Source organism: Sinohyriopsis cumingii, chromosome 19 (assembly GCF_028554795.1).
Source record: "Sinohyriopsis cumingii isolate HCF-2022 chromosome 19, ASM2855479v2, whole genome shotgun sequence".
In the NCBI taxonomy this organism is placed as follows: domain Eukaryota; kingdom Metazoa; phylum Mollusca; class Bivalvia; order Unionida; family Unionidae; genus Sinohyriopsis; species Sinohyriopsis cumingii.
The window spans coordinates 41,731,635-41,759,445 of NC_142979.1; the positions used below are offsets into that span (position 1 = coordinate 41,731,635).

The 27,811-nt window shown below is 34.9% G+C and overlaps 1 protein-coding gene across 2 annotated transcripts in view; it reads left to right on the plus strand.

Annotated features, from left to right (window-relative positions):
- LOC149775564 (protein NipSnap-like) overlaps positions 1–27,811 on the plus strand; it is a 56,866-nt gene that overhangs the window by 13,587 nt on the left and 15,468 nt on the right. The window contains exons 4-8 of one of the 2 annotated variants that reach the window (XM_089943413.1): positions 1,305–1,396; positions 5,127–5,197; positions 9,303–9,443; positions 15,315–15,346; positions 21,967–22,061. In XM_089943413.1, the coding sequence (XP_089799539.1) occupies positions 1,305–1,396; positions 5,127–5,197; positions 9,303–9,443; positions 15,315–15,346; positions 21,967–22,061 (431 nt within the window). Of the gene's footprint in view, positions 1–1,304; positions 1,397–5,126; positions 5,198–9,302; positions 9,444–15,314; positions 15,347–21,966; positions 22,062–25,365; positions 25,461–27,811 lie in introns of both variants that reach the window. The other variant, XM_089943412.1, reaches the window with a different exon arrangement.

Genomic DNA, 27,811 nt, shown 5'->3' on the forward strand with positions numbered 1-27,811 from the left:
TTGAATATCATAGTGAATGTTTTTCATATCAGGATGTGACCGATGCAATATTTTATTGTGGATTTTATTACACAAAGGTAACCAGAATGTAATTTGTCAATATACAAGTGTATTTCACACTGGTTTTGTCTTCATGTACTCAAAATTTCCATTGTTTTCTCAGAGTGTAAATGCTACTCACTGACGACAGGTCACCCCTTACTGACGAATTTAACTTGTGTCTTTTTTTCAGACACCCCCTTCCCCCCTGCAGCACTTATCTCGACATCCACCATTGTCAACAATATTTCCTCGGGCCCAAGGATGTCGAGATAAATGGATATGACTGTATCAAAGTAATTTACCTAACATGAGATTATTGGAACAGTTATGCAGTGTATGCAGTATTGATTGTTGCGACTCGCAAAATAGTTGCTTTCATAGACATGAAAAAGAAACACTGCACTAGACAACTGTTTATTTTTAAAAGTGATGTGTACCTTGCAATATTCACTTTTGACCAACCATTTTCAAGTACAGTTACTATGATGTATGAATTATTGAGCACATAACTCACACTTTAATGCAGGCATTTATGATATTTTGATCAAATATATTAGAAATATTTAAGTATTAAGTGCAGAATTTGGCTGAGGTCAGTCAGTAATTTCTGTTTTGAAAAATAAGATTGGAAACATTTCCAAGTAATTTTGTTTTTGTTCCTTATTTTTGTTCTATTCCAACATACAGCAATTACAGTATTCTGGCTCACTGTCCAATCTGGCCTAAACTTGTTATCCCCATAAAGGCTTGATTTTTAAAGTTCTGCTATTGTATAGTGATGTTTTTTTAACTGACATCCCATGGTCTGCATCAGGATTATTGGATGGGAGGAAGGGTAGGGGTTGGTAGCCATGTTTACAGAGGGATCAGGATTGCTGTGCATATATCAAATGAATTGATTGAAATCCAGTTACCTTGTATATCAAATATTCTTAACATCATCGATGGAAATATGTTATTAGGACATCTGCATGCATAATAACTACTATATATACGCTCTTATAAAGTCCATCTCCAAACTGCATATTTAGCTGGCAGATCTGAGTCTATGCAGTATGAAGTAAGCAGTCTAACAAACAGCATTATACCTAATATGCCTGCATATTATGCCATGGCATATCAGGGTGTATGTTGTTTGCGGTTGGACTCGACTTGTATATATATTGCTCTAGTTCTTCAGTCTAACCATCCTTACAGTTTTTGATGTCTCTGCAGTGGGGCATTCATGTTTTGTGACCACATTTTTAATTTTCTCTTTCCAGTGCAAAGTTTCAGCAGCTGATGCATGACAAACAGACAGGGGCAAAACTTGTGGGCAGCTTCACTGTGGAGATTGGGGATCAGGATGAAGCTAGTATATACAAATCAAATTTCATCCTGTTCTACCGCCATGTTACTGGAAGAAAAAAATCCCAGCCATTAGCATTGTTTCATATGAGGGATTTCTATAGAGCCAATAATTTTTGGGAATAAAGAGACAATTTAATATAAGTGAATTACATTATGTGGTTCCATACTACAACACTGTTCAGGCAATGTTTGTATGGTTAAGTTGTACCTTGTGTACGAGTAAAAGTATTACAGTATTACACTTTCAATCTTAAACATGAATTTTGGCTATTTTATGCAAAATGTGAAGTCACCTTATACTGAGGTACAGTACACATAAATTATATTATTTTCCACTTACGTTTGTCAAGTACAGACTGCATTACATTTTGTTACACTGTTTAATGACTTTGGTAATGCTATTCCAGATCAGTGGGCTAGAATATGCAAAACTTAAATAGTTCCTTTTGTGGTTTTGGAATTTTGTATTTATTACTTGATGAAGACTGTCAAAAGATCTAATTAGAGTTTGCTTGCTGCTGTTTTTCCATAGTTTGGATACTGAAGATCTTCCTGATTTGAAATTTAGTACATAATTTTATATTTTTCTCATAAATATCCTTTCTTGATTGAAATTGTTCTTAATTGGTCTATTGCATCAGTGGAATCAGTATAATTTTATAATCTTAAATATACATTTCACGAGTCTGAATAGTTCAAATAAGTTTGACAAAAGTTTTTCCATACCATATTATACCAATCAACATTGAGGTGAACATCATTTTTTAAACCTTGATTCAGTGAGCAATTAAGAGAAAGTGTTTATTACTGGATAGTTACAGGAGAGTAGAAGGGGCTGTTTTCATTACTTATTTGATGTGTTCATTCTATCTGATGTTCCTTCTTTATTGGGCTGTTATTAGCATGCACACATTTTATGTTGTATCCGAAAGATCTAATGTTGCGTCTTATAATAATGATTTTCTTTGGGCTTTTGGGATGAGAATACTTTCAATCTTAGAGTCGTTCCATTCTGTTTGCACCAAGTTGCGAATCGTGCATGGCACCTTTCAGGGAACTTTGCAACAAAATGTAGTATCATCAGCATAGAGATATGTAGATGTAACATTGTTTTGTGTGTAAAGAGGCAAATTATTGATAAAAATTAAAAAATGGATGAGGATGCCATGTTGAACCTTGTGGAACGCCATATTGCACAAGTTGATCACTCAAGGATACCCAATTTACTGTCACTTTTTGGATCCTCTCCGTGAGATTAGAATAAACCATTTTACAGCTATCTGCCCCAGTGTATATATTTGTAATTTCTCCTGAAGAACTTGATGGTCAGCTTAGATAGGCTTTTAAAATCGATGAAGATTGCACCTACAGTTTCCCTTGCCTAATGCAATGAGCCATGTATCTACCATTGATAATAAAGCCATTTCACAAGTGTGATTGCACCTAAATTATGATTGATTTTCATGAGATCGGTTGTTACAAAGAACTCCATTAAACAGTCATATACATGTTTTTCAATTGTAAAAGGTTGGATGAATTGAAACTGTTCTAAACATTTTAAAAGCGGTCATAGATCCAATTTTGTGAGTTGGGATCAAATTTTGGCTACCTTTCATGTGTTGGGGAGCCCCATTTAATACTGTGATTAGTAGAGTATATGTTCTTCTCTGCTGTGACAGAACAAACTGCTTTCAAAAGTTGTGTGCCAGATTGATTCAATCCCACTGTTTTTGATAATCTCAGTTAAAGGAATTTCAAAAAGTGCATGAAGGGGTATTCTTTTTTATAGAGTACACCCAAAGCACATCTTAATTTGTATCGATTGATGGCTAATTTAGCAGGTACATTTAAAAAAAAAATCATTAAAATAATTAGCTACTTGATGGCAGGCAGAGGTCTTGAAAACTCTTAGTCACACGTATTTGGATGCAAATTTTGTATCTGGGATGCAGAAAATCCCTTATGCAGGAGTCTTCCATATGCATGAAATTGCTGGATGGCAAATTCAAGGGCTTGCTGGTCCTGCTTCAAGCACCTGGTGAGTGGGAAAATGTCTTGATATGATCAATTATGCTGTGCTGATATTTACAATGACAGAATTCAGTGTCTGAAAGACCCCCAGATGTACATGTTGTCATTGTACGAAGAACATGACCCAATAGCTTGGTTGCAAGTTCAAAGACTTGACTAGCTGCTGAGTGGTGGGAAAATGTGCTGATATTGACAATGACTGAATTCCAAGGCAGAATGACAGAGTGATGTACTTGTGTTTTAGAGTACATCAGGAGAACAACATTAGCTTTCATTATTGTGTTCATTTCCAAGTATAGCCAAATAAGTAGTGCATGTGACCTTGAAATTGACATGTTCAATTTCTCATCAGTTAGAAATAATAAAAGGAATGAAGAAACTGTTTTGGTTTGTTGTTTTGCAACACAGCAATGCAAATAGGACTATTTAGTTTTGAGGCAGTCTGATTAGGGTGTCTTGCCAAAGGAGACACTAGAGAGCCATGGTAAACCATTTGACTTATAACCCCAGTGTGTTGAGTTTGAAACAGGCCCAAGTCAGCCTCTGCCAGCTGCTGTAATGTGTCTGTAAAAAAAAGTGCTTAGCTCCCACTTTCTTGTTATGATTTAGAGATTAATACATTAAAAGTGCCATTAAAACCAAACAAAATCAAAAACAAAACAAAGGTCACACAATGGTAGCCAACTTGAGTTGATTTTATGGTTAGGATTCCAACCTGGACTCTATTGGTCACATGTCAGGCCTGCTAACGACTGAGCCTCCACAGCTCTACCTTCATTGGTCACATCTTACAACCTGCAGGAGTGTGCGACAGGCCTATTCTGCATCCCCAAAGTCACATAGGGTGAGAATAATGGCCTTTTCGTGGGTTTCTCTAAATTCTTTCTGTCCAGTCAGTCTCTTTATGTTTTTAGAACCAGTTCCAATATTTGGTTTGTAAATCAGAGTTAATACATATATGGTCTATACAGATATTTAGTGAGAAATGTAGTTAAATAATGTGTTCAGTTTTCTGGAGAGCAGATGAACAGAAAGCGATAAATTGTGATGACATTGTGAATCTTATATCTAAATGTTAGCTAATGTACACTGCCCATTTTCCACACAAGTTTTGTACAACACAATATCCACTGATGTAGATCCCACTGCAAAGTGCAAAATTTCCAGGAATTAATGGTTGAGCTAGATCTTAGCTATGGTGACTTGGGGCTGATTGACTGCACTGATTTATGACACTTGATGTTACCCCTACAGTAAATTCTTTAGGGATATAGATGTAATTGTCAAAATTGTCAGGTAGAATCTGCTCTTGAAATGGATTTGAGTGAAAGTTACACCTGTTGAGAGAAGTACAGCTAGTGACAGGATATTTCACAGGCATAGTCCACTGGACTTCATTCAACACAGGCATAGTTCACTGGACTTATTCAACACAGGCATAGTTCACAGGACTTCATTCAACATGGGCATAGTTCACTGGACTTCATTCAACAGTACCCTACACCAGCATGAGTGAACTGTTGTCGGTACACTTTGTGCATTCTGAATAACTATATGTATCAAATATGGTCCTCTGTTTTGTCATAAGTATTATTTGATATTGTAACAAAAGTCATTACACACAGCTATATTTAAGATTAATCCTAACAAACAATAATGCCCAATTGACTTAAATTTCTTTTTTAAAATGTATTTATTTTCAGTTCATATTTGGGAGTACAATGGAGGATATCCAGTACTGAATAATGCGACAGTAATTTACAGAACAGATAAGGTTAGTTACAGTATTTCATTAATATTATGATTTCCCTTTGTTAAATCAGCAAGGTATAAGAGAAAGAAATGACAGCTGTGTTTTCTATTCTTAAAATGGTATTTTCTCAATTTGTTTTGCCCTATTAATTTTTTGGGGGTAACAGCACTTTTAACACATTGGCTGCATTATGCAGAGGAAATGGGAGTTTAGAGGCCTTTCATAAGAATCCATGATGACCTGGGTGTGTAACAAACCCACAATCCTTGGATTATAAGTCCAATTCTCTTTCAACTGAGCTGCCACAGCTTCCTCTGCCATTTCCAGTAGATTTTATTGGAGCTGCATATGTGGTTTTTTGTTTCAGGCTAGTACAGTTACTGTTCTTGCCTGTCCTGGTATAAAAGTCTGATATTTAAGGATATTAATGGTTGTTTAACTACCAAAAATTTGACCTGTCTTAAGTAAAATTGATGTGTGCAGCAGGAAAAACACCATTGATGCCCTCACATCCTGTATTGTTTTTCTCCATTGAATAGATTCACTGATCACATAAATATTTGGGGAAATAAGCACAACTAGCACTTAAATCAGAGTCTTGGGGATATGTATGTACATACGTATGCATCTCCAGAACAAATAGACAATGGAAAGAAACTCTTGCCCTTTATGGACTCTTATTAGTATCGATGTCAGTACCCTATTACGTACTTCATAAATAGCCCCATTAAATTATTGTTGTTCTTACCACTTGGTACGAACCATAGTTAGGAAAGAAATAGTTGCTGCTTCCTTATGTGGTAACCACATGCCCACATTTAATGAACTACTACTATCTTCAGGACACATGGTACTAATGATATGGAAAAATGGGAACCAGCCTGGAAATAAAATAGAGTATATATGGGACTGGCGGACCAGGATTGGTTAATAATGTAAGTTATGTTTTAGGAAAAAGAATCTAGTTGTAAGTAAAAATAAAATACAGACATTGTTTTGTTGATGGAATTTAAGTCCATTAACAGTCTTGAGTTTGGAACACTCATTACACTTTTTAGCACGTGACTCTTTGGTGCGAAATTGAAAGCACATGCTTCAAACACATGCAGGTCCAGAAAATGCCACGGCACATATCCTTTCCTCTACACAAAAGCTGACATCCAGGTTTCATCTATACTGATAAATAAAGGTTTGATTAGAGCACTCAACATTTTTATAAGTTATTGAAATTTTAATATGGCAACTGTCACCTCTGCGTGGGTTCGAGTCTTGGATTCAGCCAGTGTGGTATGTGAGAAAGCTTGCCAATAGCTTCTCGAGGGTCGGTTGTTCTTTCTGGGGATTTTCCAGGTTTTTCCTCCACCATTAATACTGGCTGCCATGTATAGCCTATCATGTGCTGAAAAATGGCGTTAAACCCTACAACAACAACTGTGGGAACTGAATTAGTACAGCGAGTTCTCCAGTTATGTGGAGTGTTGTTGACATCATGAATCTTTTGGTCACTAGATGCTGACAAAGACTGTAACCCATTATTCTCGACACCTGTCCTAGAGAATCATTAATTCAGGCTCTCATCCAAATAAAAATATCTTGGACCTAATTTAAATAAAGATGATTTGAATGTATCAAACAATTCAAATGGTAAGGAGAACAATCAAAATAAGTATGATTTATATAAATATTGACAAGGGAGGGCTAGTGATCATTGGTTGGTAATGTCAGTGCAAGAAAGAGAGCATCAGACTGACCTTTGATGCAGTGCATCACTTTAAAGTCAGCAGCTCCTCTTTTGCATAAACTGTGTACTTTATTCCACTCATTTGCATAAACTGTGTACTTTATTCCACTCTGAATAGCATCATTTTATCATGGACTCAGAATTTAATGAAACACAAGTGACTCCAAAATGAATTTATATATATCTTTTTTTGAGGTACTATCCAAGACCAATGGACCACAAAACCCTGGCAACAATCATGATGCGCACTGAACTTTTCAAATTTACCTGCCACAATGACAGCATTATTGAGACATTAGCAAGAATAAACTTAGATGAAACTCATTTGGCTTTTCATGATGTTATCTTCAATTTTCATTGATGTTTTGCATCTTTTTTTTTTGTAATTTCAGTATTTTTTGTTGTTTTTAGTTGGCAGCATGACATACTGTGCTCTTTTAACAAACTCAGTTTTCACTAAAAGACTTCGTCTAATATCTAATCGAACCTGTGCCTGACAGATTTAGTATGGACAAGTGTTTTTTTTGTGCATGTAAACGATGTTGTATAATGTTTAGTAGTTTTAAATTAAAATGATACTTGTCAGACAGCCAGACAATATAACAGCCATAAGTTTAATATCAACATACATGTCGACTTCACTAAAAGAGTACTTATGATGTCTAGCTGCTCCCAAGTGAAAGTGTGATGATCTGACACTCATTACTTCTACTTTGGTGAACATCTTGAAAATTTTGTTATAGCTACTGTTTATGAATGGACGATCATTGTGACATGAGTTTTTCACTCAAAGACTTGCTATGATTTTAATGATCCCAAGCTGGTTCTAAAAAGCAATTTTGCATATCAGACCACCAACATGATGGCATACATGGCCATCTTTAAAGACTTATTATCACAGTCCTCCTTAAGGGATGGTCATACAAGATGTACTGGCTTGTACATTGACATGTCTCAGAACAAAATACTAATCACTGCTTCATTGACTAACTGGTCTTTTCAGGGTAATCAGGAATGGCTAAAGCTTTGATACACATAACATAATTACATTGCTTTGTCCAGGTAAATTTGCAATTTATTGAGTTTTCTTCAGAAATTAAACTTCTGTCTTTTATTTCTCTTTTTGAGCCACAGTATTTGAGACTTGTTACAATGTGGTGATCAATGTTTAATTGACTCAGCCCAGTGATTTTAAAGGTGGTCATCACCAGCTGAAGCTTTGATGTGCCAGACATTAATTATGATACATTGTCTTGCAAAATTCTTCCACGGAGATGGAGCTATATTTCAGAGGTGTCATGCTTGTTCAGATAAATATAAATACTGGACTTAAACATTTACATAGCATCTTGTGTTCATCTGAATGAATGCAGTCAAAGAATCAATATGGGCTTTGTAAGATACTCATACCATGCAGAAAACATGCTGACTGCCATTGCCTCTGCAGAAGCACGTGCTAACAGAGCTATTGGGTGGGAGTTAAATGTATAATAGTGTAGAAGAATGACAAATGGATATATATGGTGACTTTTCAAGGGTGACAATAACAAAGAGAAATTTGAGGGATTGGATGCAACAGACTGAACTCTATCAACAAGGCAAACCTTGAAATGGCCCTATTAAGGGCCAACATAAACATTTGAAAGATATGTTTTCATTTTGCCACTTTTTTAATTCTTTCATTTATGATAATGTTTTTAAAAAAAATATTTGTCATGATTGGGTGCTGCATAGTGACAGAAAAGACCAGAGAAACAATCAAGCATTGGTCTATTGTAATCAATTCAAACATCACATAATAAGGTATAATCAGTGTTCTATCCAAAAATGCCACCAATTGTCACGCTATGAAAACAGGCAAAATTATCCAGATTTTAAATATATTAAATCACGTGTTATATATCAGACTATGTTTGTTCCTGCGTTCTGGATAAAAACTTGGGGTGAGGGTTATACATCAGTGTGCATTATACTCAAAAAAAATATGGTAGTTTCAGTACAGGAAGTAAAATGCCCAATTTATCAAATCTGTATCTAGAGCTTTTTTATATTTTGATTCACCTGTACATGTATCTCAATGGTCTGTTTCATATGTATTCAGGATAAAAAGTCTGATACGACTTGACATAAATAAAAAGCAAACACCAATTTTCAAGGTAAGTTTTGCAGAAGATACATGTAACGTTAAGTGTGCATTTTTCATTGCAGGATTTGATACTAATTGTTGCATTCATGGAAAATGGATGCTACTAATGGGAGGATAATGAGATAAAAAACTAGGTAATGGAAAAGTAAAAATTGTCTTATTACCCATGAATAGTATTTATCTTAACATGTTCCTTACATTTTCCAGATGAATGTATTGAAGTTATATTAATTTTGTAGGATATTATACAATACAGAAGAGAAAGAAATACGATGTTGAGGTCAAGAAGGAATCAGATCTTGCTTGCCTTTGGTTTCTGGCCAGAAATTCAGCCAAGAGAGGGGAAAAACATATATGAACTGAGAAGTTACACATTGAAAGTGAGTAGCTCTACAAATTCTGAATTATACTGTTTACCTCGGGTAGAAACAGCAGAGTAGTGCACCCTGTCCGTTTTGATGAGTGCACTACAGTCATTTCAGTGCTCTGTGCTGCCTTTAATTAGTGTGGTGGAAATCATTGCATATATCCTTTTTGTTAGAAAATTGTTTTCTGTCAGTTATTACAGTGTTATTCAGTATTAGTATTAGTACTACATATTGTTTTCTTCAAACAGAACATATGATCTTAAAAAGAAGTATAGTAATAAATCTAAGTGGCCTTCCATCCAAGAAATTTGTTCACTCCTCCCCCTACACTCTTATCAGGTCTGAGGCAAATTCTACAGCATTTTGTCATGTTATTTCCTCATTACATGGTTCCCTTAAGAACTGTGATGAAAGACTGCATCCTTATGAGGTCATATATACATATAATTACCAGTTGGTTGTGGGTTTTTTAAAGGCTCTTTTAAGATGTTATTATCTATACACCTCTCCCTTGATAACTTGTGAACAACGGGGTCCACAAACATAGACTGCACTATAAGTGATGTGCGAGTTACCAAGGGACCTCCAAAAATTGGGGGGGAAAATGGCTTTGATGTCGAGAAAACCATGTGTATTACATCACTGCTTTTTGTTTTCTTGATGAGTCTGGTTCCCATAGTGGTGTTTAGTATTATCCTGCCAAATCTGGAGTCCACAGAGCAGGGAACTAGACTAACTGTTGCTACACCTCCAAACAAGATTCCTTTTTTTCAAAACCACACGACATTTATTTAGTGAGGCAATCGTCTATGTTGAAACTCAATTTTTGTATTGCTCAATTAGTACAGCATCAATGTTGTGATTTCATTGGAATTAATAATGAAACTTCTTATCGTCCTTGACGATATCACTAAGTGCCAGTTCAAGAATTCTCTGAAACTCACTTGCCCACAATGGTCTGTATATGTGAAAGCAAGCTCTTTATTTATGAAGTATTCATTTCGCTTGACTGCCTTGTTATCTTTGATCACAGTTATGAAGGGTAGGTTAATTTAAGGTAGTTTATGTTACATACACAATAACATTCATAAAGTGTGATTGATCAAATGAAGTAAGTTCACCCAACATAGACTAGGGCTGCTAGATTTTACATTTGTAGGATTTTCCTGCCTTTTAACTTTTCTTTTATTCTACCTCCTTTATTTGATTCAAAAGACATAATTAACGTGAACATACAGATGAGGTCAGCTTTTAATTCAGTGCAACAATACAACAAATACTTCTGGAAGTCAGTTATCAAAACACAGTTGGCACTTAATTAGGTTCTCAGAGAAGTGCACGTGGACATGGCTGTTATGGTAGATTGACACATTTTATGTTTAATTACAAGAGGACACCTTGCATTTATGACGATTACACTTAAAAGGATTTAAAAGATAGAACTAGAACACAAATTTAATTTTTTAATTTGTATTTATTTATTAAGGTACTGCCTCCACTCGGTGTAAGTGACATTTTCATTGATCAAAATTTCCTTACATATTGTTAATTATGGTGTACTAGGAATGTTGTTTGGAAAGAAAATGTAAAAAAGTTTATGACCTATTTTGAAATTTGATATTTCATATTGTTGATTAAAATTGCCAGGTCCTATCTACCGTCTTCGATCATAAAACGAAAGATACATCAAAGTTTCCTTTACCGATTTTGATGGCGATTTTCTCCAAGTTCAACAAATTGGGATAAATTTTTGGGGTATTTTCTGGTTTGAAAAATGGGATCCATGCCTGACCCCTAATTATAAGTGGGTTTGTGAGTTATCAGGGTGCGAGTTATCAAGGGAGTGGTGTATCATGAATTCCATGTATGCTAGAATTCTATACCTGCCATAATATGATGTGCCATGTGAAAAGCATCAGTTTTTACTCCCAAACCAACTGGTCTGGTTTTGTTTTATAAAAATATTCAGTAAAAAAAAACAATAGAGGGAGATGGAGCTATTTCTTGACCACCATGATGCATGTCCCTAGCATGTGGTCTTTATAAACAGTAAATAGCCCTACAGAGTCCATGTAAAACTATTCTTGGGACAGTGTATACACTAGGTTATAACAGGCAGTTAATACATAAAGCGGTCCCAGATAAGCAACCCCCGTTTCATAGATTTTTAATTGACTGAGAATAGCAAGGGTGCAACCATGTTTCTGTGAGCTCCATATATAAAATGCAAAACACAGTTGTTTGGGTAGTCAGAAAAGTGCACAAGTATGATTAATGTTTGATGGCATAATGCTGAAATGCAGCTGTAATTCAGGAAAGGAAAGCAGGTAAAACCCAGCAAAACCAATTTTCAGAACTAATGGATAGAGTTTTCTTTGTGAAGCACAGCATCATGGGGGAGCATTTTGCATACATTGCAAACACATTTCAACATTCTGGAGTGCATGAAATCCATCAAAATAGCATATTTAACACTCCCTCACAGCAGAACAGATACAGAAAAGCCATTTTTTATGCTGAGAAAAATTCAAAATCTTCAGGGAAGTATGAACATAAGTACCATTCAGTCCCTGATGAGTGTAAAGAGCAATACAAATGACATTTGCATTACCTTCACACCCCATCCCCACTGAACTAATACAAGCAGCTTAGACAGCATCTAAGTAAATATTCCACTATCTAATGGATTTTAAAGACAAAAACTTTGTGTTTTGCATGTTTCAATGTCTCTGTGTTTGTGGTTATGTGAGTGGGCACATGTGGTGTGGTGATGGTATTGGACAGTGGTAAGTCTACCAACTATTTTTTGCGTGTAAGCATATTCATTGCTTCAGAGAAAATGGATACGTTATTTTTGGGTTTTTTATAATCAGATTTTAATTTCCAGCCATTTTGTATTGGCTTATATGAAAAGACAACTTGTTTTCAATTGGTTGACTTCGCTTTTTAAAACACGTGCACCTCCACACCCCTGTTGGGAGCTCAAAACATAATTTTTTTTAAGACCCCCAATCCAACCACCCACCCACCATAACATGATCTGGGAATATATCAGGACCTGTTATGGAATCCTGAAATATTTGATGAAAATCGTCTCAATATTGTTGTTGTTGTTGTAGGGTTTAATGCCATTTTTCAGCACACGATATGCTATACATGGCGACCAGTATTAATGGTGGAGGAAGAACCCGGAAAGAACCACCAACCCACGAGAAGCCACTGGCAAGCTTACTCACATACCCACATTGGCTAAATCCAAGACTCGAACCCACACAGAGGTGAGATGGCAGTGATCCGTAACGGAGAGCGCTTTAGACCACTCGGCCACTCGGGGCCCCCATCTCAATACCATATCTCTATAATACAAGAAGCTCATGATGACCAGTATTTCATTTTTTACTGTCTTTTCCTAATCTTGTATATTTAGCTCATGACCACACAAGTTTTTTGGCATGCTATATTCATACTGTCCTACCTAGACAAACCTGCCAACTCTTACAATTTTGCTGTAAGTCTTACGAAAAGTACCCTTAAAATACAAACTTACGGCACACTAGCAAAAACTATGGAAAAATGATCATTGCCAAAAAAATCAGATAGTTTTGTCCAGTTTTTATTTGGATCCAGGTTTCATCTTAGAATTAGTGAAATTAGTCAAGGAACCAGGCTAACTTTACAGCAGCACCTCAGACACTTTAAACTGTACCTATTTGTTCATGCAAAGCGTCGGCATAATCAAACTGTTGATTATAGAATTTTTAAAAATGGTGTCCAGAAAGCAATGCATGTTTAAGATGAAAGTGAAAATAAGCTTTTAGATAAGAGTTAATAATCAACACAGAAGAATAAAAAGGAGTATTCACATTCTTGTGAATAAAAGCTGGAAAGGACACAATTAACGTTTATTGGACATCACGTGACCATTTGAGTATGTCTCGTGGTGGGAGATATGATTGCCATTGTCACGTGAAATAGAAAAGAATTTCTAAGAATTATGTCAAATTGAGAGATAGCAACAAGCCCTTGAGCTGCATAGGGTTTGGAACTCAAGTTTGTGCAAGTGTACTAGTGGTAAATAAAGTATATGCATACTTCACAAACTTCTCAGTTGAACATAATGTTTATCTTTGATGCATTGAACTTTAATTACTTTTTCCAGCTTTACAGTAGCAGTTATTGATATTTTGTTACACCTTACTGATAACTTGTCAATCTTACGGAAAAAAATCAACTGCTTTACTGAGGGTTGGTAGGTCTGCCTAAATCATAAACTTGGTGGTGGGAAAATTATCTTGTTAAATATACCCTTATTGCAAAAAGAGTTCTCTGTGGGTTTTATTTCATTCTTCAGTGACTTGGTTGAAATTTTCTATGTATATTGGGTGCTCTTTATATTAGAATCATGAAACCTAGTAATTGGATCTGTCTGTCAGTAAAATCTCCTTACAACCAAAAGAAGATCACTGTGACCTATATTTTTATGCATTACTAACATAGGTTAAGTATTTGTGTTTATCTCATGACCACATAGATGTTTCCATGCTATATGCAGTACTTTATGACTGATATAGCAGAAAGTAGGAATAAAAATTGTTCACAGTGCTCAAAGAAAAAAAAATTAGACACAAGCCCAGGGCTGGTGACTATAAAAAAAAAATCACAGACTCTGATTCAAATTTCACAAGCCTGGATTAAATACCTTTGTCCAGTATTGGTAGTAATGCTTTATCAACACAAATCAACTGTTCAAAAACAGGTGTGTGCATATTATTGTCATAGCATGAAAAGCATAGGTCAATTAACCAATCAGAATGTTCGATTCACTGTAACCCACTGTCAAATATGTTACATACAGGTGGTCTCCTATTTCGACAGACATGGTACACAGAAATGAATTATGTCAATATTTTGTTTGCAATTTGTGCCAAAATTAAATGCCCCCATTTTTTCCAGATCACCTTAAAAAAATGAATCCCACTTGAACACTATTCCAGAAACTGAAATGATCCTGCTTTCCACTTTATATCTATATATATATCTATATATATATATATATGTGTATATATATATATATATATATATATATATATATATATATATGAAGTAAAAACTGACTTTAAGAAACATTGCAGCTGTTCACAAACTTGTCAGTAATCTTTAATACAGATGGCTTAAGCATTCTTATTGAAGGCAATGATATGTAATACTGTGAACTTACATTCGCCTACATGCATCTAGCATCTGTTTGATTTTTATACCTATGCCAATTAGCATAATGGTCTCACCCACTGCAGTCTTCAAATGCACCACACTGGTTGCTGTAAACCATTTAAGTAAACCATGCAGTGGTGGTTCATACCTCTTAATTGGCTTTATTTAAACTACCTGAAGGATAGTATTACATCAGCTCCAGCCATGGCTGCTTACTGATTATACGTGCTACATGTAGTGAGCATATACTGAAGTGTTTATTTTTGTTCTATTTTCAAAGATTACTGAAAGTCATATTTTTCTAAACATGACTGTGTCAAGGATTTTGGGAGTATGAAATTGTGTTTTCAGCAGGACACACTATGTTTTGGCAGGTCAACATCTTGAAAATAAATTTCAGCATTTCATCAGTGCACTGAAGCTTTCTCAGGTAAACTATATTTTTTCGACAAGCCCGACAGGCTCCTCACTTAAAATGCAGGAGTGGCCCAATCTGAAATTAGAGAGTCCCCGTGTGTCTGGCTTTTTTAAAAATATTTTTAGCACTGGTTCATTCAGTTTAAACTTTCCATATTAAGGACTTTATATTGTATATTGTGATAATACTCTTCAGGTAAACCCATACATGATATTCTGGTTTATATATACATTTGCATTTGTTATATATTTCAGCCAGGTACAATGATAGAATGGGCAAATTCTTGGTGAGTATATATACATACTTACATACAAGGTTGATTGTTTCATAAATTTAGATGAAAAAACCCTTATTGTCCCTATGTGAATGAAGGAGGGAGGGAATATAGCATTGATCTTGTTTATTTATTCATTACTCGGTATGTTCAATCATTCATAAAGTAATTTGTTGGATCCTATTAAACCTATACTCATGGAAAATTCTTAAAATGAGTTACTTAGCCATGCCAAACTTGGTCATTCCTACCTAATTTTCATGCTTGAATATCTTCTGGGTCTATTGGCTCCTTGTTCATTCCATCCACAATATCTTGAACATAATATTAGCTACACTCCCAGAAATTGGTATATGGATGAATCAAAGAGAAAGTAGGTCACTGACCTAATGTTTACACTTTATTGACTTACATGTTTAGCCATCCATTCCTTAAGCACTTATTATCTTGGACCCTTTTTCACCTACACTTGATTGTGGATGCATCTCAAGGAGAGTAATTCAGCCATAGTAAAAAATAAGTCACTGAGCTACTTTTTTGGTTTTGAGTGACTTATGTATTAGCTATCCATTTTTTATACCCTCAATATTTTCAACTAAATTTAACATATACCTATTAAAATTGGAATGTGGATACTATTCAGGATGAGGAGCCCTACCAAATCAGAACTAGGTCAACATGACCTAATTGTTATGTATATTTGATTTAATTTATATTTGATTTAATTTAAATGTTTGTAAGTTTTAAATTTTTTCTTCCATTATTTGCTATTGTAATATAACTTTATTTACTGGAATAGAGTTCAGTTCTGACTGATTTTTTTAAATTGTTGACTTCAACAACTTTATAGAAACATTGTTTCTAATGCTGGCCTAGTTCCTGAACTTGATTCAGAACCAGTGATAGTTTGTAGTAAACAACTGTTTTATTTTTTTAAATTCTTTCACAGAGTAAGATTCATAAAGTGGTTTTTGAGGCCATACTTGGAGTACGAGACAAATAACATATTGCAATTGTTACAAACTGGTTTTACCTGTGGATTGACCCACATCCTGGCATCTGTTTTGCATTGTAGTTAGATTTATTACTGATGTTTTGAGAAATAGTAGTTATTCTTGCCTTAACACTTGAGAAATTAGTGTTTTATGTTGTGACCAGTTTGGGCTAATTATTTTAATTTTCATCAAATTATTTTTAAGAAAATAAATTCTTTTCCCTGGAAATAGTAGTACTCTAAATTAATTCTTAGACAAGGACCTTTATCGAAATTTATACAGAATTCTGTTATGTATATTTGATTTAAGTAAATCTGATCTAATACATATTTATTTCAATTTAAATGTTTGTCTGTTTAAAAAAAAATATTTTTCATTGTAAATGTAAATTTATTCACTAGAGATGATACCTTTTTCAGAAAATAGTTTGACCTTGACTACTCGTTTTGTAAAAACCAGGTGTTGGTCTAGATCCTGACGTTGATTCAAAATTAGTAGCAACCACGTAAATAAGTTCTATTTTTATTTTAAAATGATTGGTTGTTGTCAAGGTCATAATGAGACTGTGTTTAAGATGCAAACAAATTTTTTTTTCTTTCTTAAGAGTAAACTCATTGGTTTTTGTCAGGGCCACACTGGGTGTACATGATCTTTAACAAGTACATAATTTTGACGAGGTTCTGGAATAGGATTGTGTGACCCCCTTTTTGCGCTTTATTATACGTTATAACCTTTGTTTTGGAGAGATATTCTCAGAGCAGCTGGGCTTTTTCTTTACACTGGAAGGTGTATGTTGTGCTGTTTGGAATTATTTCAAATTACTTGGATTCAAAAGGATTAATTCTTTTTTCCTGGAAAATATGTGTGCTCATGTGAGATTCTTATTCAAAGTTTTCCAAAACCAGAGTGATATTTCTTGTTTCTACAAGGAACTGTAGACTTCAACACTACAGATTTCAGCATACATCATAGTCTTCCATCTTGGAGTCTTCGTCGGGACTCAAACTTGAAATAATTAGAATATTTTGTTATTAGGACTTAAAAAAATTTATTCGTGGATTAGTTTTGGATTTGATTCTGTAAAACCGTAAGTTCAGAATTTTTCATTTTTACAGATTTTTTCCAGGGAAATAAATTATTGTATTTTTTCAAAGCTTGTTGTTTTCACTCTTTCTTGTGTAAGTTCTTTTTCTCATTTTTACCTTGTTTTTCTTGGGAAATAAATTATTTGTTCAATTTTACAAAGCTTGTTGTCTTCACTTTTTTCTTGTTAAGTTTTGTAAGAGCCTAAAGACATAAGTTTCATGCCTGAGTGACTGTAGTATTTTAAGCCTTTTGTTTGTCTACGTCTTCTGTATCTGTAAGCTTACTATTACATCTCTACTAATGAAACTTTGTTGACCTACCCTGATTCATCATATCATGTGGGAGCTTGTTAATGAGTAGTATATTGCAGTAATATTTCCTTCCTCCATCCACATGAATGGCTCAGTCTTTCGTGACATATCTCTTTGTAGGGTACTTAACTCGCACTGCCTTGTCACAAGTCCTTGATACCAGTCCATATATGGTCAGCTACTGCTAATAATTCAGTAAACGTTTTGTTCTTTTATTCAAATGTATAATTATCTACTGTGAGATTAATGAATTTGATTATATATGCAGAGATGTAGCAAAAGAATTTCAAATACCTTTTATATAAAATTTAATTGATTAAATGTAGTTTAAGTAATACACAGTGCATCCTTCTCAGGCCCTTTGCTGGGCCCCTTTTTGTCTTCAGTGGGTTCTCTGCCCAGACATGATGTCATTGCAGCCAATATGTTAAAAAGCTAGTAACTAAATTTAGATATTGTGTCATTTTGAACCAGTTAGATGACTGAGTTGGAGTGTGTGTTAAAATGTTGTGTCAATTAGGGTGTCGTTCATATAGCAAATGGTACACCTGTAGAGATGTATTCCTTTCAGTGCAGATGCTGCATTTAATTTTTAACATTATTTGCAGAAAGAAAATATATTTAGATTCTTGGCATCAAACTATTCTTATAGATTTGTGCTGGATTTTAATCGGTCTACAGTGGGAAAACATTTACAACATGGCTGACAAGAATTATTGAGGCAGCTGTTACATTAGAGTTGACCAGCTTGCTCGCCCAGATTTGCTGTCAGTGGCCAAATATGACTTGACACTACCAGAGAATTAGTCTCTGCCCTAGCTTAGACAAAATCTTTCTAGACAAAGCATTCATTACAGCCAGGAATAAAGGAAATGTGTAATTTGTTGTGTTTTTTTTTCGGGGGATGTAGCAGCAACACTTACATGGATAGTCAGCCATTTCTCATAACAGACAAATTTGCCAATGCACAACCGGGTGCACCTTCAGCAGAGCCTAATGGTTTGACAGTTATGTGGTGGTGGTGTTGCAAAATACAGTGGCTACATTAGCCGAAAGTATTCACTCCTTGATTGACTGTAGGATTATTGGCAAGAGGGAAGCATGGATCCATTGGCCACGCTATTCTTTAGGCATGCAGAATCATTGTTTCCTGATGACCCCACCTTGGACAACAATGCAGCACTAGGGGAAGACAACTTAAATTTCAGACCCGTTTGGTGTTAATCAATGGATAATTGGTGGAGTCTTTGCCATTCATGGAGATGTGCGTCTGAATCTTCACTAACAAATTCAAGAAGGTTCACAGATTCTTCCAGCTCTCATCTTATAGGTTTGGTCAGGATGATGTAACTGTCTTAGCGACCTACTTTCCGCCATATTGCGAGGTCACCTAGAATAATGGCAGCTGTTTTCACCTTGGCAGTCATAACTATGCATTTGAAACTGTCTGGATATGAAAAAGTGTCTGGATTTCCGACCCAGCCTATGCAGAAGAAATCCCAGAACAGGTCCCGGAACTACAAACATTAACAGACAAGGAGTAATATTATTTCATGTTCGATGGAAGCTTACAATATCATTTGGATACACTACATTGATTTAACCATGATAACAGTCAACTGCACTTTCCCTGGTTCAAGTACCAATTTGGCACATTTTATTTTGTATCACTATGCAAAACACTCTGCACTATGTACCATATCTACCTACACCACTCCCTCGATGACTCGCGCCCTGATAACTCGCAAACCTGCTTATAATGCAGGGTCAGGCATGCATCCCATTTTTTTGACCAGAAAATACCCCCAAAATTGATCCCTATTTGTTGAACTTGAAGAAAATAGCAATCAAAATTGGTAATGGAACCATTGATGTATCGCTTGTTTGGTCGTCGAAAATGGTAGATAGGACCTGGAAATTTCAATCAACACTATGAAATATCAAATTTAAAAATAGGTCATACAGTTGTTTACATTTTCTTAACAAAGACATTCCTAGTACACTGCAATTAATGACAAGGAAATTTTGGTCAATGTAAATGTCACTCATGCCGAGTGGAGGCAGTACTTTAATAAATAAATACAAATTAAATAGTTTTTTATCAATTGAAACTTGTTCTAGTTCTGTCTTTTAGTTCCTTTTAAGTGTAATCATAATAGATGCAATGTGTAAGTAAACATAAAATGCATCAATCTACCGAAACAGCTATTTCCAATAGCATTTTTGTGAGAACCTAATTAAGTGCTGACTGTTTTGATAACTGACTTACAGAAGTATTTGTTGTATTGTTGCACTGAATTAAAAGCTGGCCTCCTTTGTATTATCATGTTAATTATGTCTTTTGAATCAGATGAAGGAGGGGAATAAAAGAAAAATTAAAAGGCATGAAAATCCTACATACTTAAATCTAGCGGCCCCAGCCGTTTGTCAGGTGAACTCACTTCATTTGATCAATAGAACACTTATAAATGTTATTGTTTATGTAACAAACTTCCATAAATTAACCAACTCTTTCATAACTGTAATCAAAGATAACAAGGCAGCCAAGCGAAACGAATACCTCGTAAAAGAAAGAGCTTGATTTCACAGATACAGACCATTGTGGGCTGGCGAGTTTCAGAGAATTCTTGAACTGGCACTTCGTGATATCCTCAAGGATGATAAGAAGTTTCATTATTAATTCCGATGAAATCACGACATCAATATTGTACTAATTGAGCAATAAAAAAATAAAGTTTCAACTTATACAATTGTCTCACAAAATAGATTTTGCGTGTTTTAAAAAAAAAAAAGGAATCATGTTTGGTGGTGTATCAACAGTTAGTCTAGTTCCCTGTTCTGTGGACTCCTGATTTGGCAGGATGATAGTAAACACCACTACGGGAACCAGGCTCATCAAGAAAACAAAAAGCAGTGATGTAATACACATGGTTTTCTCAATGTCAAAGCCATTTTCCCTCCAATTTTTTTTCACGTACAAGTGATTGTTGTTAAAACCAGTTGGAACGATCTTTCATATGCTGGATATTTTGAAAATAAATATTATTTAAAAAGAATAATGAACAACTTCATTAGAAAAGCATGTTATTAAAAATTGTCATCGACGTGATTGTAAATTGAGGATTCGGTCAATAAACAGCCCAGTTCCCTAACACTGCCACCCCACATGGTTTTCTCAATGTCAGAGCAATTTTTTCATTTTTTGGGGTTCTCGGTAACTTGTGCCTTGCTTTTAATGCGGTCTGTTTGTGGACCATTGTGCACGAGTTAATGAGGGAGACGTGTATGTCTTGGCTATTGGCTACATGCACAAACTGAAGATTATCCCTGATCTAACCAATTCCTGCATTATTCCAAACTTCTGCAGTTGCTTCATAAACATATACTGCACACATATGCCAGACTACCCATTGATAATGTATTCTATACAATAAAAACTCATTCCAGTCATGCCATGATTCACTCGCATTGTCTTCCGTGTGGCTCTATTTAAGTCCATGTTTCAGCTTGCATTTCAAGCATTCCTTTGGGTAGGGGAAATGACAATTAGACAACCTGGTTGAAGAAACCCAAACTTAACTTAAGTTCTCTCAGGCTCAGATCAGTAACAATGGTTTAGTTGTTTTGTGTACGCATTACAACACTCCAAGGGTACCCTATATTACATTAAGTGTCATGACCACCACCCCCAATCCTGTCACAGCACACTGCATCAGCCAAGCTCTGAATTTGTTCTATAGGAATACCTCAGGAAGAGAGACTTGGGGGAGTTTGTAGGGTTGTGAAGAGTGTCTGACACCTGTATGTGGAGGCGCAAGGGGCTGATACGAGGTTTATAGGGACACTGATAACCGAAACTCAATAAGTCTGATCCTGAGGACTGCTATGATAACAAATTTCAGCTGATACTCCATACATGCACCATAGGAAGCAGGTATGAAGTATATATGGGCATAATAGTACATTTAAGTACTGACACAAATTGGGGCTCAAAAGTAAAGCTGTGAATGCATGAAACCTGGCAGTGGCTAAAACTATGGAACAATGCAACTGTAACGAAGGCCCGCAATTTAAGGAATGTAAGGATAAGTAAAGATAATAATGATTGATACTGAACCCATGTATTGTGTGTTATTTAAATTTCTTATCTGTTTAAATTATAAAGTTAAACCATGACAAGTAAAAGCAATAAAAAGAATAAAAGTTTTTAAATATAAATCATTTTCTATACCTCTAAAAGGTCACGTGGCATTGAATCTCGGAGAGAAAATAATGAACCCGTAGCTGGGTTGTTTTCTCAAATTGGAGTACTGTACGAGGTTCAACATATATGGGGTAAGTTTTATGCTCCTGTCAGACACTAAGGTATTAATCACACCTTGTTGAGTATGTTGGGTTCATTTTTTCCTTGCTATTGGCATATTAAAGTTGTATATACATGCTTGTATTTACACTTCGTATATTTAATTTTTTTAAAGTAAATTTATCTTTTGATAACTTGATTCCAATGCATGTATAGCTAAATGCAAGTCTGTTCATTTTTATGACCTGATACTAATCAAGTCATTTGCTTGCGTGGTCATTGTTTCCCCTGAATGACTGTCAGGCATGGCTTTATGTGCATAGTTGTCATTGATCTTGCTACTGCCAAAGATAAAATGCTTCAAACAATTGATATGTAAAATAGATTGCTTAGACACTTGCTGGAAGCCAGGATGCCTTCCCTCTGACAGCAGTGGGCCAGTATTCTGTTTTAAGCAGTAATCACAATTAATCGCCAATCTGTAAAAAGACGCACAAAATTTGGTTTTTATTGTGGCTGATTAACTTTCACTGTATAAGATGTATATTGTTTTCATTATCACATGTAAAAGAATGCAATTCAAGAGTCCTGTGAGTTCATTACAGTTACTGTTTGAAACGGATTTAGGTTTTCATGCCATGGGAATGACACTCAGTCACCTTTGTTAGTGTTGTGGTATTTTGATTATTTTGACCCATTTTATCTTCTGCTATTGTTTTATTTCCTTTCCTTTCCGAATTTATTTACATCACATGCATCTTAAAACTTTTTCCTTTGTTTCTCAAATTTCCACCTCCTAATCATCTTTTTATTTTCTCATAACTGTCCAAATAACTCCTAATGGTGTGGTCAAATGCACATACATGTCATATCTGAAAATTGACATGCACTATTGTCCTGAGGACAAAGTCTTGACAGAACAGTTATCTCCCTTTATAATGTGCATTAAATGGGTATGGCATTATAGGACAGGCACTGGAATGTTGCTAGGATAGCTGTATTATTGTAGAATATTTTGTATATTAAAAAAATATAAGTGTTAGGGTAAGATGCATGTGAAACCACATTGATTAGAGAGGTTTCATTGAGAAAACTTTCTTGCACCAGGAATGAGAGGCACTGGTGTAGGGTCACAGCTGAAATGAACTATATTTGAACACTGATTGAAACAGAACCATTTAAGTTGTAGGGTTCAGGAATTTGATGTTATAATCAGGCATACTACTCCCTGTTTAAGCTATGCATAAAGTTAGTCATAAACTTTTATTTTGTGTATTCTTTCCATTGTCTTTTAGAGAATGACTTCATGTTTGTTAGAAAAAGCTCTTTACAAAACATGAAATTAATAGTTACTACAAAACTTGTTTGAAAAAGTTTCACACTTTTTGCTATGTTTATCTAAACTACATTTAAAAAAATCAACATCCATGTACAAGTTTTTCAGGTTTAAATACAAATTTATATCAGAAATTTCAAGTGTCAGATTTGGACATTGTGTAGAAGATTAGTATTGTCCAATGTGTATACTGTACCATTCAGAGATGCCAACTCCTCTGATTTGATTGGAGCAGCTCCAAGAATTAAGCCTTCTATCCAAGAAAAATCCAAGCTACGATCAAAGAAAAACTGAAATATTTTTGCCTTGCAGAAATGTGTGAAATCATTGGGCTTTTTGTGTATCATGAAACAGACATCTTTTCTTCATAATGTGTTCATAGATTAGGAAAAAATCAGATCTGAGGAGCAAACAGAAAGCCCTCAATTCTATTGGTCAAATTTTCAATTCTCCATTTTCATTGGTCAAATTTAAATCTCCCTGATAATCCTTGTATAGTGTTTCACAAGTTAGTATGAGATTATTAGCAAGAAAGTCAGTATTCCAATTCAAATGAAATCTCTCATAACATTCTTGGAATTATCTTCTCTGTGCAGTTTTGTGGAATTAATTATGGATACATTGAAATTGGTTGCTAAGTACATGAACTATTTACACTATTTGCCATTTATCTTGGACATAAATGTACCAATGCTTAGTTATATGCAGCAAAATTTAAATATTAAATTTTACACAGACCCTTTGTATAGCCTGAAGGATACACATGTTGTATTTTGTTAGCCCTATCGATATTGTGTGATGCATTACATAATGTGATGGTACTTGGTGACCCTGACCATCATTGTTATGGCAGAGCTTCCCAGCATAAGCTATGTCTTTTCAGCCTCTGGAAAGTATAAGAAAACTTAAATATTTTTTGTTTGTTCTCCATCACTGATATAGAAGGGAGATACAGTCATTCCCTTGTTCATCTGACTAGTCATCAATCACACTTTCATTAAGTTCCATTCATTATTGACTGCAAAATCATACAAAAAAGGGGTGGCACTTTTCCAGTTAATATTTCAAGTTGACATTGTTTCATTTGGAGGTCATCTTGTGCAAACATTGTTTCATTTGGAGGTCATCTTGTGCAAACATGGACCAGACTTACATGTAGTTTTACATACTCCAGATTAGGATAGAATCAAACTAACACATCCAAGCTTTTTAATTCTGCCTTTAAATCTGGAGCATAGTGATATGTACTCCTTACACACATATACCATATGCACTTGCTTATGAATGTATGCCATCTGTAAACTGCAGAGACCCAGATCTGCCATTGCACAATTTGCTTTGAGATATAGGTCCATGCATTTTGTTAGGAGTGAGATGTTGTTATAGGGTTTAATGCCATTTTCCAGACAAGATAGGCTGTACTCTGCAGCCAGTATAAATGGTGGAGGAAGAACCTGGGAAAACCCCAGAAAGAACCACCGACCCTCGAGAAGCTACTGGCAAGCTTTCTCACATAGCCATGTTGGCCTGAGCCCAAGACTTGAACCCACATGGACAGAGGTGAGATGGCAGTGATCCGTAACGGTGAGCATTTTAGACCACTCTGCCACTCTGGGTCTCTTGAAGCAAGAAATAGAACAAACAGCAGAGAGCAAGATCTACCAGTGCAGTGTGCAATAGCATATCAGGGTCTATGTTGTTTGCAACTGGATTTGAATATTACTTTTAAAATCAGCTTAATAAGTCTCCAAACAGTTTCAGTATTTCTTCTATGATAAGCCTTAAACAAGTTTTCAAACTTCAGGAGTGAATTTATAATCAAGATAAAGATATCTTTAGTAAATATTTTTGGAAAAGTATGGATTATCTCAACATCAGAAATGGGCTTATCATTGGATAAATACTGAATTGAAACCGCTACCAATAGTAAAATCGGTCTTATTTGTAATTGCAACAGATTTGGTTTTCCTTACTATGACTTGTATTTCCTGCTTACCTAGGGTGCGAGGAATAGAAAGCAGAAGGGCTAATAATGAACCAGTTGCAGGATTTTTTACACATCTAGGAGAGCAGTATGTTGTTCATCACATGTGGGGTAGGTCACCTTTATCAACAGGTAGTGCTTCAAATATGTCATATTTTTTATATTTAAAAGAAAGCAAGTTTGCTTAAAACTGTTCTGACTTGGACCTTATATCTTGCTTAAGGTGCGTTTAGAACAAACTTATCTTGAAGCAGAAAACAAAGAGAAAAATAAAGTAATTGTTAAACAGCATGCAGAACTCCAATTGCATGGCAACCTGAAACTAGCAGTTTTCAGAGCAGACAAGTACTTTTTGTAAAGAATTTAGCTATTTGTTGTAGTAGTTATTTTGCCTAAGTTAAAGTAATCACCCAGATTTTGCAGAAAAAATTCTTATGTCTGCATTTAAAGATGACATTCAACATTTCTAGTACTTGAACAGGAAAATTGGTACCAGTAGGCATTTCAGTTCTATAAAATTATGCCAATTCATCATAAAATATGGCCACTGTTACAAAATCAAAAGTTTGAGAAAAGAATATCTACCCTTAAAAGTCACTAAACAGAATTTGACAAAGTTTTCTTGAATAAAGGCCTTTGACTCTGTAAGAATGTTGCTGATACATAGAGGTTGATCAGACTTTTCACAGACAACATTGAGACATAAGGCCTTTCACTCTGTAAGAATGTTGCTGATACACGGATGTTGATCCGACTTTTCACAGACAACATTGAGACATAAGGCCTTCAAATAATGCTGATCTGCTTCCAATATGGTTGCCATTGCTAAAATCTATGCAAACATTTAAATCAGGGTGCATCACGCTTACCAGATCTCTTTGCCAACTTCCCTGGCATTTGGTTTCGAGTCAACAGATGAGTGATCTTGAGTCCCTTGTTTTTTTTTTGTTTTAATGAAAATTTTCTTTTGACACAATGGACCATACATTATATCAGTATATATTTTTCACAATAACTACTGGTACATATATTTATTATTGATAAGTCAAAGACCGTAAGTTAATTCAAATACTTGTATGTATACAAACATCAGCTCCAAACTGAAGTGAAAGCATAGTAATAAGATACATTTCTCATTATTATGTAAAACGGTGTACAATTCTATAAACTTGTGGAGATTTCTTGCTATTTAATGGGTTTTATTGTATTGATAAATTAGCAAATTTAAAGCAGATTATTTAGTTTTAGTGAGAATAAATTTGTCACTATTTTCGGTAGCATTTCTATTGATACAATAATTTGGTAAAACTTTTTTTATGCTTATTCATATTACTGTAGTGTCAACAAGTTCCATGCCCACCACAGTATATGCATCACCGCTACTATATTTATTCTATGCTTGATGATATGGCACCCCACCCACCCACCTTACCCTCCATCACCCACCCTTTTTTTTTTACAAACCTTTGGCAAATATTTACTAACAGTGGCTTTGATAGTAAGACCAAACCTAATATCGGAAAAATTGATGAAACTGATACTAGTTCTTACAATTTGAGAAATATTGTAATTTAATTAAGAAACTTTTTGTTGGTTGATGTTTGTTTAAAATGGCTTTCTGTTGTTGATTTCTATTTGGCATTTTTGAATGTATGTTTTGGAATATTTGATAAACACCCCAAGATTTTATTCCTTTTGTTTCAGTAACATTTTTATCTTTTCAAGACAAATTAACTGAAGGATATGAATTGTCAAAGATACTTCATAACTTAGATAAGGAATAATGTAAAACTTCAAAGAGATTATTGTATTATACAGTACAATGTCATTTATCTGAATTGCTTACATTCTGCCACCATGAACCCATAGAATTTAAATTTCCATTTCATTAAAATCATTTATCTGGATGACAAATATTTCACATGATTGACGTTTTAAGAAAGTACATGTATTCTGTTTGTGTGTGTGGGGGTGGGTGGGTGTGTGGATGGGTGGGATTAATTCTTTGCACAACTGTAACATACAATTTCATTTGTTAATCTTACCAGACAATACTTCTCGTTTATGGTATGGTCCTGCATCCATTATGCCTTGTCTGTCACCTTTTGTCCATCAGCAGTTTCCTATTTCAAAACTACTAGAACACTTTTAATCCAACCTTGCATAAGGCATCCTGGCTTGAAGACCTTATAACTTTGTACAAATGATGCCAATATGGCTGTCTTTACTAATAATAGAAAAATATTTAAATAACTTCTCAAGAACTGTTGAACAGAATTTGACCAAATTGGACAGAAAATATATACTTGCATAAGGACCTTTCAGATGTTTATAAATGATGATAATACACCATCAAATAATAAGGCTGTCCTTAATAGAATACAAAACTAGGAAAAATCATCTCAAAAATAATAAATCTGGACCAAATTTGACAAACGTCACCCATGCAAAAAGCCTTTCAT